At 43.5% G+C, this 14,242-nt stretch overlaps 1 protein-coding gene across 2 annotated transcripts in view; it reads left to right on the forward strand.

Moving 5' to 3' along the window:
* The first annotated feature begins 5,531 nt into the window (after nucleotides 1–5,531).
* Nucleotides 5,532–14,242, forward strand: part of Top3alpha (topoisomerase 3-alpha) — a 34,762-nt gene continuing 26,051 nt past the window's right edge. Inside the window, exons 1-8 of one of the 2 annotated variants that reach the window (XM_077684745.1) lie at nucleotides 5,532–5,967; nucleotides 7,472–7,550; nucleotides 8,596–8,704; nucleotides 8,799–8,942; nucleotides 9,585–9,755; nucleotides 10,690–10,796; nucleotides 12,025–12,099; nucleotides 12,864–13,044. In XM_077684745.1, the coding sequence (XP_077540871.1) occupies nucleotides 5,633–5,967; nucleotides 7,472–7,550; nucleotides 8,596–8,704; nucleotides 8,799–8,942; nucleotides 9,585–9,755; nucleotides 10,690–10,796; nucleotides 12,025–12,099; nucleotides 12,864–13,044 (1,201 nt within the window). In that variant the 5' untranslated portion in view covers nucleotides 5,532–5,632. The remainder of the gene's footprint in view (nucleotides 5,968–7,471; nucleotides 7,551–8,595; nucleotides 8,705–8,798; nucleotides 8,943–9,584; nucleotides 9,756–10,689; nucleotides 10,797–12,024; nucleotides 12,100–12,863; nucleotides 13,045–14,242) is intronic. The other variant, XM_077684755.1, reaches the window with a different exon arrangement.

A 14,242-nucleotide genomic window follows, 5' to 3' on the forward strand; every position in this document is an offset into this window, starting at 1 on the left:
ACCACGGCAAGTCCAGATTGCTTAAATGGGCGACCTGAAATCGCGGTGTGTGTTCTCGAAATCAAGACAACTTAGCAGCGCCAAAAGATAATCAGAATGTACAGTGCCGAGGACGAAGGGTAGTGGCGGCAACCGTTTTTTACTAGGCACATGTGCGCATTACAATTACAGACAATTGCGCCAAGAATAGGAAATGTAATCTTTGGTGTCCCCACACATGTACCACGTACGTACCACTACAGTAGATCACTTCTGAAATATTAGCAAGGAAAACTTCCGAAAATCGGGAAGTTCTTATTTTCTAGTGGGCGAAATTGTAGCTTAAAATTTGTTTTACACCCACGATACGTTTTATGAGCAGAAAAGTCTTGTGAGCATGCGCCACAAGGATCATAATTGCGTGATATTCAGCGCTTAAAAAGATTTCCTAGTAGAAACCTAAGATTTCGTAGTAGAATACATGATTCTACGACAGCTTAGGACCTGCGACCTTCAAAAGGTAGACTAGCTAGACACTTCATCTCATAGCCACTGCACTGGTATAACTTGCACGTCTCACTGTACCGTGGTGTACGCTATGTTGGCCAGACTTGACTGAGTCCCTCATGCAAAGGAAGTTAATTCAGGACACACACCCAGACGATAGGGTCAGAGAAGAGGCTGTAGAGCCGGCCATCATGTCTAAAACACCTACATGCACTCCAGCATATGAAAACCTATGGGTTCTGCACAGGCTCAATAAGCAGCGTCAAAGAGAATCTTAAGATGTGCCTGGAACGTGAAAGCATCTACAGATTGTTTGTATAAACAGGTATAAGCAGCGAGCATGCTGCAAATGTATGATAGGCAAACGTCAAGGCAGTCATGGGGCGAATTTAACAAAAAGAAATGGTGCAAAAGATCCCAATTTCAAACTACATTGATGTTATATGTGCATGCACTATAAACACAGTCATCAGTATGTTAACTGTACGTAAACACTCAAGTGATATGATCAAACGGAACTAGAGGCCCCACTACAATCGCCCAGTTATGTTTCTTTGCAGTGGAATAGGTCGGTATCTGTTAGTCGCACAAACAAGATTCTCTGATGGCATGGAGAAATAGCTGGAAAGTGGCTATGGAGCTCCAGCTGCTTTACACATTTTCTGTAATACCAGTTATTTGTTTGAAGTTTGCAATAAAATTGATGTCATTTGTTAGTCTTTTTAATTAAGGAACGAAACTTTTCGTGGCCACAAAACAGTGGTCGATAAACAAATGCTCACTTTCTTTGGTGGCTTGTAACGCTTCACTAGAATTTCACATGGCCAACCCAAGGAATCCATGGCTCGTACACTGCAGGGTAGTGCTAGTCTCCAAAAACATTTGACAGGACGACTGGAAACTAGTGCAGCCCACAGGCTCCATAGGTGGAAGCCAGTAGCCCACCCACAGTGCCATAAAACAGCTAATGAATGGAGTGAGTCTCTGCTAAATATTAAGCAGGTTCAAAGGGTAGGTTCGCATTGATACATTTTATGCCATCGTTCACTGTGCGTAGATTAACTATTTAACGGGCACAATAGTCATTTTTGTTATTTCGGACAGTTCTTGAAGGGTTGCCTAAATGTTCTTTAACAAAACAAGAAGTGAAAGCTCTCAGTTCGGGATTTTAAAAACATTGTTTAGCCTCTCCAGCAATTGTCCCAGCCTGAAGGAACTCAGCTGATGGTGCCGACTGTCGTCCTCGCTTGCTAGCTCCCTGACACATGAATGCAGTGACTAAGAAAGATGGTGACCAAAGTGAGAAGAGAAGGTGGATCCCGTACAACAGCCCTTGAGCATCTAAACACCAGAAAAAAGCGCCGATGACTCACAGGCCACGACTAGGGCGTTAAAATACCTTTTGACATACATTTACAGGGCATTTACAACCTTTTATCAAAAAAATCTTGATTACACACAGTCCCTCCATGGAAGAGGTTTGTTTCTGACAAGGTCGTTGAAATTTGTTATTAGTGACAACATAAACTCATCATTGGTCCCTTTCATTCAGCACACTTACGGGCTTCGTTTTAAAAACCCTGCTGTTTCTATTTCACGTATAAATGAACTGCTTATGCAATATTCTCTTATTTACCTATGTTCGAAGTAAACTGTGTTATACCGTAAAATGTGATGTGCCGAGTATATGCAGGTGTAACATTCTTCAGTGGGACATGCAGAGCATGAAGCTCAGTGCTGATAAACTTAAATCAAGGAAAATAAAGCTTCCCATGTTGCTTCTTTATTTTTGTAACTATTCTCTCTACCAAATACCTTGGTGGTAAACTCAACTAAGCTCACCTTTTCCCTAGGCCTTTATAATTGTTTTGCTCTGCAATTATACATTCTCAGCTGGAGCATGCCTGCTGAATTCAGGCCCCAACCACGCTTTACTATTTCTCAATGGCAGCTGTATGAAATGTTTCTCTTTAGGTTTTGCCAATGATTTCTAACAGGCCATTTAATTGGTGTTAGAACCATTTTATACCTTTAATTGCTATTTATAGCAAACAGTATTATATCATTGTTCATAACACATTTTGTTGTAACTAGTTGTAACCTCATTCAATGATTTTGTTACCCCGCCAGCCTGGTTCATAAATCTTTGCGTGAACATGCCCGTCTTGCAGCTAATCTGCAGTAACAGACACCACACATTTTGGCTTTCCAGCGTAGCTTTGGTGTCCGCAAAAAGGAATCTTTTTCTTGGCTCCTCTGCAGCGCTTTGTAGAAAAAGATCACTTGCTGGTTTGGCTTTACCGCAGGGCTCTAGTGTAGTGCAAGAAAGTATCGCGTGCTTATTCCTGTTTTGTTGAGGTTTTAATGCTGTGCATCTTCCAGAAGAACCCTGGCATTTTGTTTAGAAACGGAGCTTCACAGCACAAACAGTGCACAGAAAGTAGAGCTACTCACTTTTTGCATAGACACGGAAGTTTGGCAGATCACTTGTCATTGACAAGCAAGTGTTTGATTTCTGGCTTAAGGTGCAACGCGGGGATAGTTTACTAGCTGGGGGGAAAAAACACAGAACTGATAAACGGTACTGAAGTACTAGGAAAGGTGCCGTGATCAAAATGGTTTCCATGTGTTGGCAGCTTTTTGGTCCAGTGTTTTTCATGAATATTTGCCAGGGGGCCTTAACATGGCCTGCTTTTGTGTAACAAAAATGTCAACAGTGAAGCACTTATCAATGCTCACATGCTGCTCATTGATACCAGAGCAAAAGTACGTTCAGCAGTCATTTTATTGTTAAAGCCACCCATGATCCATACACCTTCCAGCTGTACTGCAACTTTCACAAACACCGACAGACATTCACATCCACACACGTGGCCTTGGCTCCAGTTCTTGCACAAGGTATTAAGAAGTACTCTTGGGAGTGGGCAATGTCATGCTCGACACCAACCATTACCCCGAAGTTGTACTTGAACTATTTTTTAAGCCTGTTGGCTTAAAGGATTGTTTAAGTGCCCGTTTTGTGGAAGAAAAAGAAACAGCTAATGGGCACACAACACACAACCCGTGAATGTGTTTTCTAGCAGCTGGCTTCTGACGAGACTTGCACCATTGCTGGGCCATTTTATAAAGCCCCTTACCACTAAGTAAATTCACTTGAGCAATTTTCCAAAACAGTTTACACAGTGCGGAGTTAAAAAGCAATAGAATGTGAAACGTCCCCTCACAATTGGAAACTCTTCCTGTTCACTACCCCAAAGGCTTTGACAGTAGACGCTTAAGCACGCTTCACCAGTTGCGAATACACGCATTAGTGTCAGGTTGAACTCCGCAGAGTACTTGGGATGGGCATATAGATGGCACAGCCACTTGGAATTTGTGCAAAGACTGCAAGCCTCCGAGATAAGCTCTCATCATCATTAGCCCATCCTGCTGAGTGAATGAAAGTATTGTGGCTGGTTATGTTCAATTCCAACCAAGCCAAACACAAGAGTAACGAAGGAACGAGCCTATCAAAATACATACTCAAAGCAGATGCAGGAGAAAGTTCTGTTGCCTAACCAGGTTAGAGGAGGCGAAAGGTACTGGAGCGAAGGAAAGGGAAATAAAAGCCAAGCAGTAATTTTAAGCCTTGCCTATCATTTCATTAAGACTTCCTAAGTTGAAAGCACAATGGTACTAAGCAACAAATCTGAGCATAGATGAACAACAACTGAATTGTCACTTGTTAACCTTATGCACACCAGACTTTTAAAAGACTATTAGGAGAAGCTCCAAACTTGGCTCACACGGCGATCTTATCGGCTGCACTTCTCCCATGCTTGCACAGTTGGAGCTTGAGCCTCCTTGCACAAGAAGCCAGCCATTCAGCAAATGGTTTCAGTGGTATCTTGAATAGATATATCTTTGGACGGGCAGTTGGGCTCCACCCACGGAAGTGCAACTGCGCTCCCTGCGCGGATTCTGCAGCGCCACCTGCACAGATCGTTTCTGTGGAATAGTCAGGATACATTTCTCGGCGACAGTACTACTGCCCCGGGGGAAAAATTGCAGAAGCTACATGTAAGATCGGATTGCGTTCGATGATGCCGTGCGCTACTTGACGACACTCGATTCGTGCACACGCTGACACTACGTCGCTCGCCACGGCGCGACGCGATGGAAAATACTGATCCACCGATGGATAATTGAGCCACCACTCCAGAATCAGAACACAAGGCTTGGCATGGAAGAAGCGAGGCACAAGTAGACAACAAATGCAGGCGCGTAAAGCCGATAGCACGCGAACTGCAAAACAACGTGAAGCTTACAAAATATTAAACGACAACAGTACAGTTCTAGGAGCATGTAAAAAGCGGGGCGAAGCAGCGTGCAGAAAACAATGCGTTAGGCTTACCAAGACGTGCAACAGCAAGTTCACAAAAAATACCCAATCTAAATAATTACAAGCACACCTCCCAACAAGAAAAAAGCGCCGCGAGGCAGCCGCTGTACAGGGAGATAAGGACGTAACGATGCGTCAGGCCTGCCATTCGAACCACGGGCGGAGAACATCGGGACACAGGACGCGAACACCCGGCTGCCGTCGTCAACACAAAAAAGTGGCATGATCAAATGACGTAAATATGACGTTTGTTTTGTGACGTCACAGGAAGTCACGTGATTACTTTAGCTTGACGTCACTTCTGCGTGGCAGCAGCTGTTGCCAGGGGGGCGCAGCTCGTGCCACGCGCGTGGCAGGAGACTTAACCTTTTTTTTTAGTTGATGTCTCATTAGAAAACATCCGCAGCTTTACTGAAGTGACGTCACGTTAAACAAGTACCGACATGCCGTTCTTGATAAAACAAATTTTTATCTACTACTTTTATCGGTACTGCTGCTTTGGCAAAAAGAAAATGAAAGATTACACGTCTCCAACTCACGCTATTTAAGTATTTAAGCAGCTCCAGTACACTCGAAACTTTCTAATCTGTAAATTCCGGTAATGTTATGACTTTGGCAACTTTGGCGCGGCGGTTGTGGCGTCACGGGTAGCGGTGTACTGTAGTCGCTGTTATCTGGGTGGCTCGTGGTTGTTTATAATTCGCGTGGGGCTTGTTTTTGCCGCGCAGTTGTGTGTGGTTGTGTGGTTGAGTTTAGTGTTTATTCATGCTGTCATGTGTTCGCGCTTTTTTACGGTGCCAAAATTCAACCTGTACAGATGCGGTAGCCCACTACGGTTTGTTTCTTACACGTAGAGCCAGTAGCTCAGAGGTGTCTAGCCAAAAAATGCGGATATTAAATGTGGCCGAAAAAAATGATGCTGCCAAAAACATCGCTGAAATCATGTCACAAGGACGGTACCAGCGGCGCGAAGGACTCTCGAAATTCAACAAGATTTACGAGTTCGATTACAGAATCTTCAACAACATTTGTAAGATGACCATGACGTCTGTGTCTGGACATCTACTGAACCTGGACTTTGTCAGCGAATACAGGAAATGGTGGGTTAACTCTCGGCTGCTTTTTTTTTCATAAGTTTGTGAAATAATAACAAAAGCAGAAACTCGCAGTACACCGTTAGATGCGTTTCATTTCACTGGTAGTGCCTGGTGTGCTTTAGCTCCATTGCGTTGCAAGGAGTTAAGCTAGTAGCAAAGTAAATCATGGCAGTAGATAACCACCACTCTATCAATCAGCCAATCTCATCAGCCATATGGCTAGACTGCATTTGTCCGGGCTTATTTATTTTGTCAAAATGTCCCACTTGAAAAGATGGGAAAGAAAGGAGCCCATTAGTGTAGTAGCACTAGCCAACGTTCTCATGGTGGTAGTGGTAAAACTTCATTTATTTCAAGTAAGAGCAGGTTCACGCTCAAAAGCGGGAGGCGCCCTCAGTCCAGGAACCGTTCTCATGTACGCAAGCTTCATACTATCGGTAGTGCGTGCTGCTGGGCCATACCACCAGTATCTTAGTGTTGATGTTCTGTCATATCTGTTTGGGCTGCACTCCTCAAACAAAGGTTACTAGCCGTACATGACCAGAATAAAGTTTATTGAAAGTTAAAATTGATTTCTTGTTCCATTCACTATGGTTGTAGAATACAAAAGACAAAAATTGGGTTGGACGTGCTGAAACTTCAGCTCGGCTATTGAATAGCGTGCTACAGAATACTATAGACTGCTTGGGGTTCTATGTAACCTGCAAAAATTTCACACCAGGAATTTTCTTTTGCAGTCATGATTTTACCCAACATAAAAAAAGCTATGATTGGTAGGCGAGTTCTATTTAGCTTCTGGCTTTGCACTTCATAGCTGAAAAAGAAGCGCAAAAGAACACAAGACGAAGGAGAGGACTGCACATGGCGAGCAGCATCCTGTGCAGTTCTCCCCCTCATGTTGTGTTCTTTTGTTCTTTGTTTTCAACATGTCATTTTTTCAACTTGTCCATCTGTCATTGCAGCTTGTGTGTTGCTTCAGAGCATTGGACCCAAAAATTTAATTCTTGTTATTAACAAGTTGTAGTACTTTGGTCTGTACTCGAGTAAAGTATAGTAGCATGTGCTCATGCTCTAGATGCAGGGGATTAGTGGCACACGTCAAGGCCTTGACCTTTGGCTCCAACTGCACTTATGCTCAACAGAGTACAGCTTCGTAGCTGATAACTTGTTAAAGAGTTGGCCATTAGTAGCATTGATGAAAATAGGTTCGAGCAAGTGCAACAGCTCCTTTAGACCTTTATAACGAAATTAATTTGCTCGTTACAATTCATCTTTAGGAATGTCTGGTTTTTCGTTGTTTTTTACTTTTTCCAGAATGTATCCAATTGTCACCTATTTGAAGTGAAAAGAGCAATCATTCTGAGCTTTTGTAACAGGCTGTTAAAACTTGCCAGGTTTTGGTACTGTTCTTTGCGTTGTAGGAAAAAAATTCTCTCTGTACGTGAGCATTGTGGGTAGAACTGCCGAACCTGTGTGTTTTCTTTCTCTTGGTCTTTTATTGTTTCAGGCATTCATGTGCACCATCAGAACTGTTTGATGCTCCTGTCACTGAGATATGTCCTGACCAAAAATATGAACTTATTAAGGTATGCATGAATAAAAACGCATTGAAGGCAAATAGGTGCAAGAATGATTGAAGCCAGAAAAACGGCTTGGCTAACCTGTGTAAAAAGAAAACCAGGTTGCTATTAAAGGCATGCAGTAGAAAAAGGCTTGTTCTACTTGTGGAATGCTGCATGCAGACCACTCATTACTAACCCACCATAAATTCTAAGCTGTGCCCCCTTATGGACTTGCAATTTTCTTATTTTTCTCTATACAGCGGTGTGTTTGTTCTTGTTAACTTAATCCAAAACGAAGACTTATAGCACTGTGCCCAAACAGATGCCTTGAACGTTTCTCTGCTTCATTGGGCTTTTTATTGCATGTTGCGGCAACAATGCATTTAAGTGCTGTTCAGCCTGGAGGTTCTGCATCGGCGAATGTCGGATGATGCAAATTTTGCTTTGGATAACCATTATAAGCTAGGACAGCTTGTGGAAATAGTGTGCATAAGTAAGCAGTATTTATAAATATTTCTAAGCACAGCAATTTCGATTCATTCCAAGTGGCACCACAAACAAAAGAATTTAGCCCATTTTTATTGTACGCAAAGCAATTTTGTACTGAAGCTGATCTAATGTCGGAAGTTGATGTACTTTTCTTTTTAAATGTGAGAGCATTGCCACAACCCAGCACACTGCCAATGTTGGCTTTTGAGGAAGAATGTAATAGTGAAGGTTGTTCTCAGCTCCTTTTTAATCTTGGGATGAGGAGCTGAATAGAGGGGCTATCACATTTTTGGTTGGTTTGGTTATTGCTAAGCAGTATGGGCTTCTATCTCTTGCTTTTCATATTTGCAACACTTGCGCACACATTATGCCCATCTGTCCTTGAAATAGTGTGAGACATAGCAGAGGCAGCGGCATTTGAAAATGCTATTGTTGCTGTTTTGCAGTGGATGTGTTATTACAGCGCTAGCTGCAAACTACAGGCAGTCTGGTCAGTATAAAAACAGGCGTGTGGTATGTTCAGCTGCTTTGCTGGTTATTTGTTCGTGCTGTGTTGTTGAAACTGCCCAATTTTTTTTAGCAAACGCTGGAGAGGGAGGTGAGGTTTTGCGACGCACTTATCATCTGGACAGATTGTGATCGAGAAGGGGAAAATATTGGCTTCGAGATCATTGGTGTCTGCCGGAGAGGTGAGAGTCTTGTTTTCGTGGTCCTTGGCAGACTCATAATTGGGCTCAAAAGGCATCTTCTAAATCAGTTTGTTGGTCCATGGTTGCATTCCAGTGAAGCCACACGTGCGAATATATCGGGCCCGCTTCTCTGAAATCACACCTGCAGCCATATCACGTGCAGTGGCAAATTTGACCGACCCCGACCCAAGGCAGAACGCAGCTGTTGAAGTCCGCAGGGAGCTCGACCTCAGGATAGGTATGCCCGGCTTTTGTTGGCAGAACACTTGCTTTATGTACGGTGGCTGAGCGGCTGACACACTCTGCGGTAGAGTGCAGACTCCCAGCTAGCTTCCCATCTGCGGTGGCTGTATTTTTGATCAAGGGACATACTGAAAACACTGCTGTGTACAATATTTCGCTGTCTTCTTCACTGAAAAAAAAATGAATAAGGAGTTATGAAACCTGTCACTGTTTTTTGGATGAAGGCAAAAGATGAAAAAACCGGGGACAATATTTTGATGCCTCTTTCATTGAAAAAAAAAAAAGGAATGATGAATTGTGAAACAATTAATTACACTTCTACATTAAACTTTTACATTTCTGAGTAAAGTTGATTCTTGGGCTGGCCAATTTGTTGCGTCTACTACTGTGTAGTGAACTGCGGCATTAGGAAGAGGAGGACACGAGACTAAAATGCACGCAGCGTCTTTTTTTTTTTTTTTTTTTTGCAATATGCTAATTACCGTATGATTGGCCCATCATATCTGGATTCAAATGAGAGATTCAAGTGCCTCTCAATCACTTCAGCACTATTGCTGTTGACTGTGATCGTGTGATTGTTTTGGCATCTTTCTAAGGAAATAACGACACATGGCAACGCCTTCTTTACTCCTGCCAGGTGCTGCTTTCACTCGGCTGCAGACTCTTCGGCTGAAGCGAGAGTTTCCGCAGGAGTTAAATGATCGACTGGTCAGCTATGGCAGCTGCCAGTTCCCTACGCTTGGATTTGTGGTGGAACGGTACCGAGCCATCCTCAACTTCGTCCCTGAGGCCTTCTGGAAAATTGAGAGTGAGTTGTCTTGTCCAGCTGGACCTCCTAGTTCTTCGGCTGGCTGTTCCCATGTGACACGTAGTGCGTGCTTAAACGAGAACCCCCGTGTAACAAACTGGGTTCAAACAAACAAACTCATACTCGTGACCCAGTTACAAAACCAGCATGCCTAATTTATGGTGTTAGGCACCTGTGGCAGTTTGCTTCTCCTTATACACTTTACTTTCTATATTCGGTTGAAACATTTTGGTTCTCTCAGAAAATATTTATTTATCGAAGGAGCACTAGAGAGAGAACTTTAGTTTGGCGGCATATATATGTAAGTGCTCACAGGCTAACGTAGGAAGAGGCAGGTTGACAGGATGATGGAAAAAACAAAAGAGGGGGAGAGGGAATGGGGACATTTCAGTTAAGGTTGGAACACATAACAATAAAAAAAAGCACTTTGCAACAGCCAGGACTTTTTATTGCAAATTTTTTAGGGGCCCCAATGTCACTCCAAAAAGAAGGAAAGAAAAAAGGAGCCGATGGTGCCATGTTGCTAGGATTTGTAAGGCCGAGGGCCAGAACTTATTTACCAAAAACTGGAACTGGATTAACTGCAAAAACTGGTTTAACTGGAAGGCACCTAAGTTAGATATTAGCAAAATTGATTTTGTCTCAACATGCCGAGCATCCACTCAGTGATTGGAGTTTGAGAAGCTAGGCAGATTAGGATGTATCTTTGCTTATTCCATAGCGTGACTGCTGGGGTATGCACTCTTTCTTTAACAGGCTGCAAAAAGGTATAAAAAAAGCACTGCTTCGTGCTTTAGGAAATGTAAAAATTCATTAACGGATGCCAAGAACTTGAAAGACAATGCAAAAACAAAGACCCAGAAAATGCTGCTTTGTTGTCCTACAGTATGTGGTGCTTGGAAGCCTAGTAGATTTGCTGATCTCTATTGCACAGTGAGCCACGCCAAGGACGGCATCAAAGCCGAGTTTGCCTGGAAACGGCATCGCCTGTTTGACTACCAGGCCTGCTTCCTGCTGTACGAGCGCTGCATGCATGGAAATGTGAGTGCAGCCACCCTGTCTCTACTAGTGCATGATCGGCTACGCCCATAGAGATACAGTTGAGCACGGATATATCGAACACGGATATATCGAATTATTGTCTATATCGAACAGTGCAAACATCCCCTTGAAAATCTCATGCAAAAGTATAGGGCTGTTGTGCGCGTGTATCAAACACCTGATCACGGGCAAATTCGATATATCGAATTCCGCGCCGAAGGCTCCCCTGAAAGTTTGCGTCCTCTGATGGGGTGGAGTTGATGATAATGTTGACTCATCGCAGGCGCTGCCTAGCTTGGTGACACAGAGGCGGAGTCCGCGGCATTATGTCGCTTCGATGGCCTTCAACAGCTGTTTTCACGCTAGCACGAGGGGCAGCTTCATGATAGCTAGAACGCGGATAGTGGTTGGGGCGAAAGGACATAAAGGAGCAAAAGAAATTGACCGGAGGCACTCGATTTCTGTGACTGAGCTGTTTGGTGGCTCGTGCAGGGGGACCGATGCGGCGTTGTATGTTTGTTTTGTACAAGGCATTTATTTCGGAGCAACGAAGGCGGGTGCAGGCTGCTGAAAAGATGTTGGTTGAAAAGGCGTTCGGAATTCCTCGCAGTAGTTTTGAGGGCGATGCACCCATCAACGTTGACGTAAAGGCGAATGCAGCACAACCCGCCCCGGCTATTCCGGAGCGTGTCGGGTGCAAAGCGACTTCGTTGCACGCCTCCAGATGGGGGTAGTGTTCGGTTCGGATACTGAAGATAACGGCACGCAGTGCCTGACAACGTTCCCAACCGCCTACTGCAGCCGAGAATACATCAGCGTTATTCGCCTCTGTTGTGGCACAGTGTACAGCGTTGATTTTCTCATTTGTGTGTGTTCGTAATCTTGAAGACAATTTGGCGAACTCTACGACGCAGAAGAAAAAAACAAGCGAAGCTCAAAGACATTTCAATGATAATTAAAGTGCGGTGGTCATCATGCTGCGGTTCGAATTTTCCGTGCTTTGACGGTCAAAGCGGTAAATTACCGTTTACCACGACTTCAGAAAACTCTCAGTGATGTGCGGAGTTGTCAGATAATCTTCAGATAGGCCTATTTTATATATCGAATTATTGATATATCGAATTCTTTCACAATCCCCTTAGAGTTCGATATATCCGTGTTCGACTGTAATATACTGCTACGTCAGAGGGAAGAAAGTTATTTTAATTTTTTGTGGTGTTATGCACAGCCTCCTCAAGCACGGGTGGTTGAAGTAAGGAGCAAGCCAAAGTCAAAATGGCGACCACAGCCGATGGACACTGTCGTAAGTGCTACACGATTTCGAGAACCTTATGATTTTAATATCGTGCTTGCACTTGATAACGGCAGTGCTTTATTCAGAGGAACACCAAGAATAGCCCATCTGGTTTTCTTTCTTTTCTATCTCTTTCCCTCTTTTTTGAATGTTTTTACGAATTGTTCTATTAATGTTGAACTTCACATTGTTAGTAAAGAGGGCTTTATCCAGTGTCATACAAACAGTGGCTGCTGGCATCTTTTTTGTGTGGCTTTGTTTCCGATATCTTTGCAAACTGCTGTGCTAATGTTGAATTTGACGATAGTAAGACGGTGAGATCTTTCTTCCCGTATGATTCGGTACAGGAGGACATGGGGACAGGATTGACAGGCAGGATGCATCTTGTTCTGCCTGTTTTTACGTCTTTCATCCTCCATCATCTTTCCGTTGCACTGTCTGATTGCCTAAATATCCTATTGAGCCAACTCACCATTCAGCTATAGCATTACATTTGCTCAATAAGATGTGGGGGGCATTTGGACAGCAGGGCTGCGTGCTTCATTGCATTCCACTAGGTCCTCGGCATTTGAGAAAGCAGGAGTTGGGACATTTTTAGCACTCACCTGATTTCAGTATTGCGTAGAGATGCTTCTTGTGGCTGTTCGTGCTGGCCTTACCCATGTGCTGTTCTTGGCCAACAGCACCCTTCTGTTTTCTGCGGCTGAAGTTCGTTGCACTTTCTGGGGAGAAGTGTATGTTTGCCCTGCTTGGTATTTGGTGGTCGATGACAGGAGCTGGAGAAGCTGGCGTCGAGAAAGCTCCGGCTGTCAGCCAAGGAGACGATGCAGGTGGCTGAGAAGCTGTACACCGATGGCTTCATCAGCTACCCACGTACGGAGACCACCAAGTTCCCACCTGACCTCAACCTGAGGCCCCTTGTCGAAGCCCAGACGCAGGACCCGCGTTGGGGGGGTACGTGCTCTGCCACTCGTGTTGCTGCTTTTTTTTTTTTTTAGTTCTTCTTTCGTTACCCTTTTGCCTGTGTGTGCTTTGGAAATTCCTGGTAGTCGGCTGCAAAGCTTTTAAATCCAGTTTGTGTAGTCACTGCAAACTCTAGTAGCATATTTTAATTTGGAGGAGGGCTGCTGCTTGATCTGTTTTTCTCGCAGAGCTGCCACATGCTGTTTAAGGGGCCATGAAGAGAAAATACAAGTTTGCTTCATTGAAACGATTGCTTTGCCCAGATCACAGTGATCCCAATTTTATCTTGAACTTCAAACAAATAATGTAAATATTAAATAAAACTTATGAAGCAGTGGTGACGCCCCAGCCGCTTTCTGGCAATATTTCTATGACGTCACAGAATCTTGTTTGCATGGTTGGCGTCTGCCGACCTAAACCACCGCCAACACACATCTCCTGCCCTTGTTTCGTCACCATAGTACAAAATGTGAAAGCATTTTTATGTTTCTTCTGTTTTTCTGGTTAAAAAGTTGTCATTTTTGCCTGGAATGGAGCTGAGTGAGTTTCCAAAGGTTAGCTCTTTTAAATTGAACTAAGTGGCATTTTGTCTTAATGGCCCCTTTAAGACAAGCCTTAAAACTGATTGCAGCGCTTTGCAAGGCTCAGGTTGTGTGCAAAGTCCTGCAGGTACCCTAAGCCTTTTCTTTAACCCTTTATTTTGTTTTCTCATGGCAAACTGGCGTAATTTTTCACACTATATGACATAGTGAATGCAGTAGCATTGAGTGGAAATTTATGCTGCTTATGCTTTAACCTCAATTATCTAGCTGGTCAGTATTATGGTTTAATTATGATTAGAGACTTTTTCAAGGGGTGGGTTAGAGGAAATACTGTGTAGTTACGTTCAATTGCAGTGCAAAATGTATGAGGGGCTACATTTGTGTTACTTTTATAAATTGGTATTATTCAGTGATTCCTTAGCAAAAGTACAAGCGGCATGCTAATGCATTTATGAACTGAGTGCACGAAGAGTAATTGGTACAAATTATCAACTACGAGGGAAAAATAAACAAGTTAATCTGTCATTCATGCTTACACCTAATAAAAAAAAAAGCTCTCGAGCAATGGCAGTTTAAAACATCATCACAGATGGCTGTGACATCTAATCATTATGAACTTGATTGTAGTTGTGAAGTGAGTAAGAAAG

Source organism: Haemaphysalis longicornis, unplaced genomic scaffold (genome assembly GCF_048455015.1).
Source record: "Haemaphysalis longicornis isolate Haplotype H1 unplaced genomic scaffold, Haemaphysalis longicornis Haplotype H1 scaffold_1, whole genome shotgun sequence".
Taxonomy (NCBI): Eukaryota; Metazoa; Arthropoda; class Arachnida; order Ixodida; family Ixodidae; genus Haemaphysalis; species Haemaphysalis longicornis.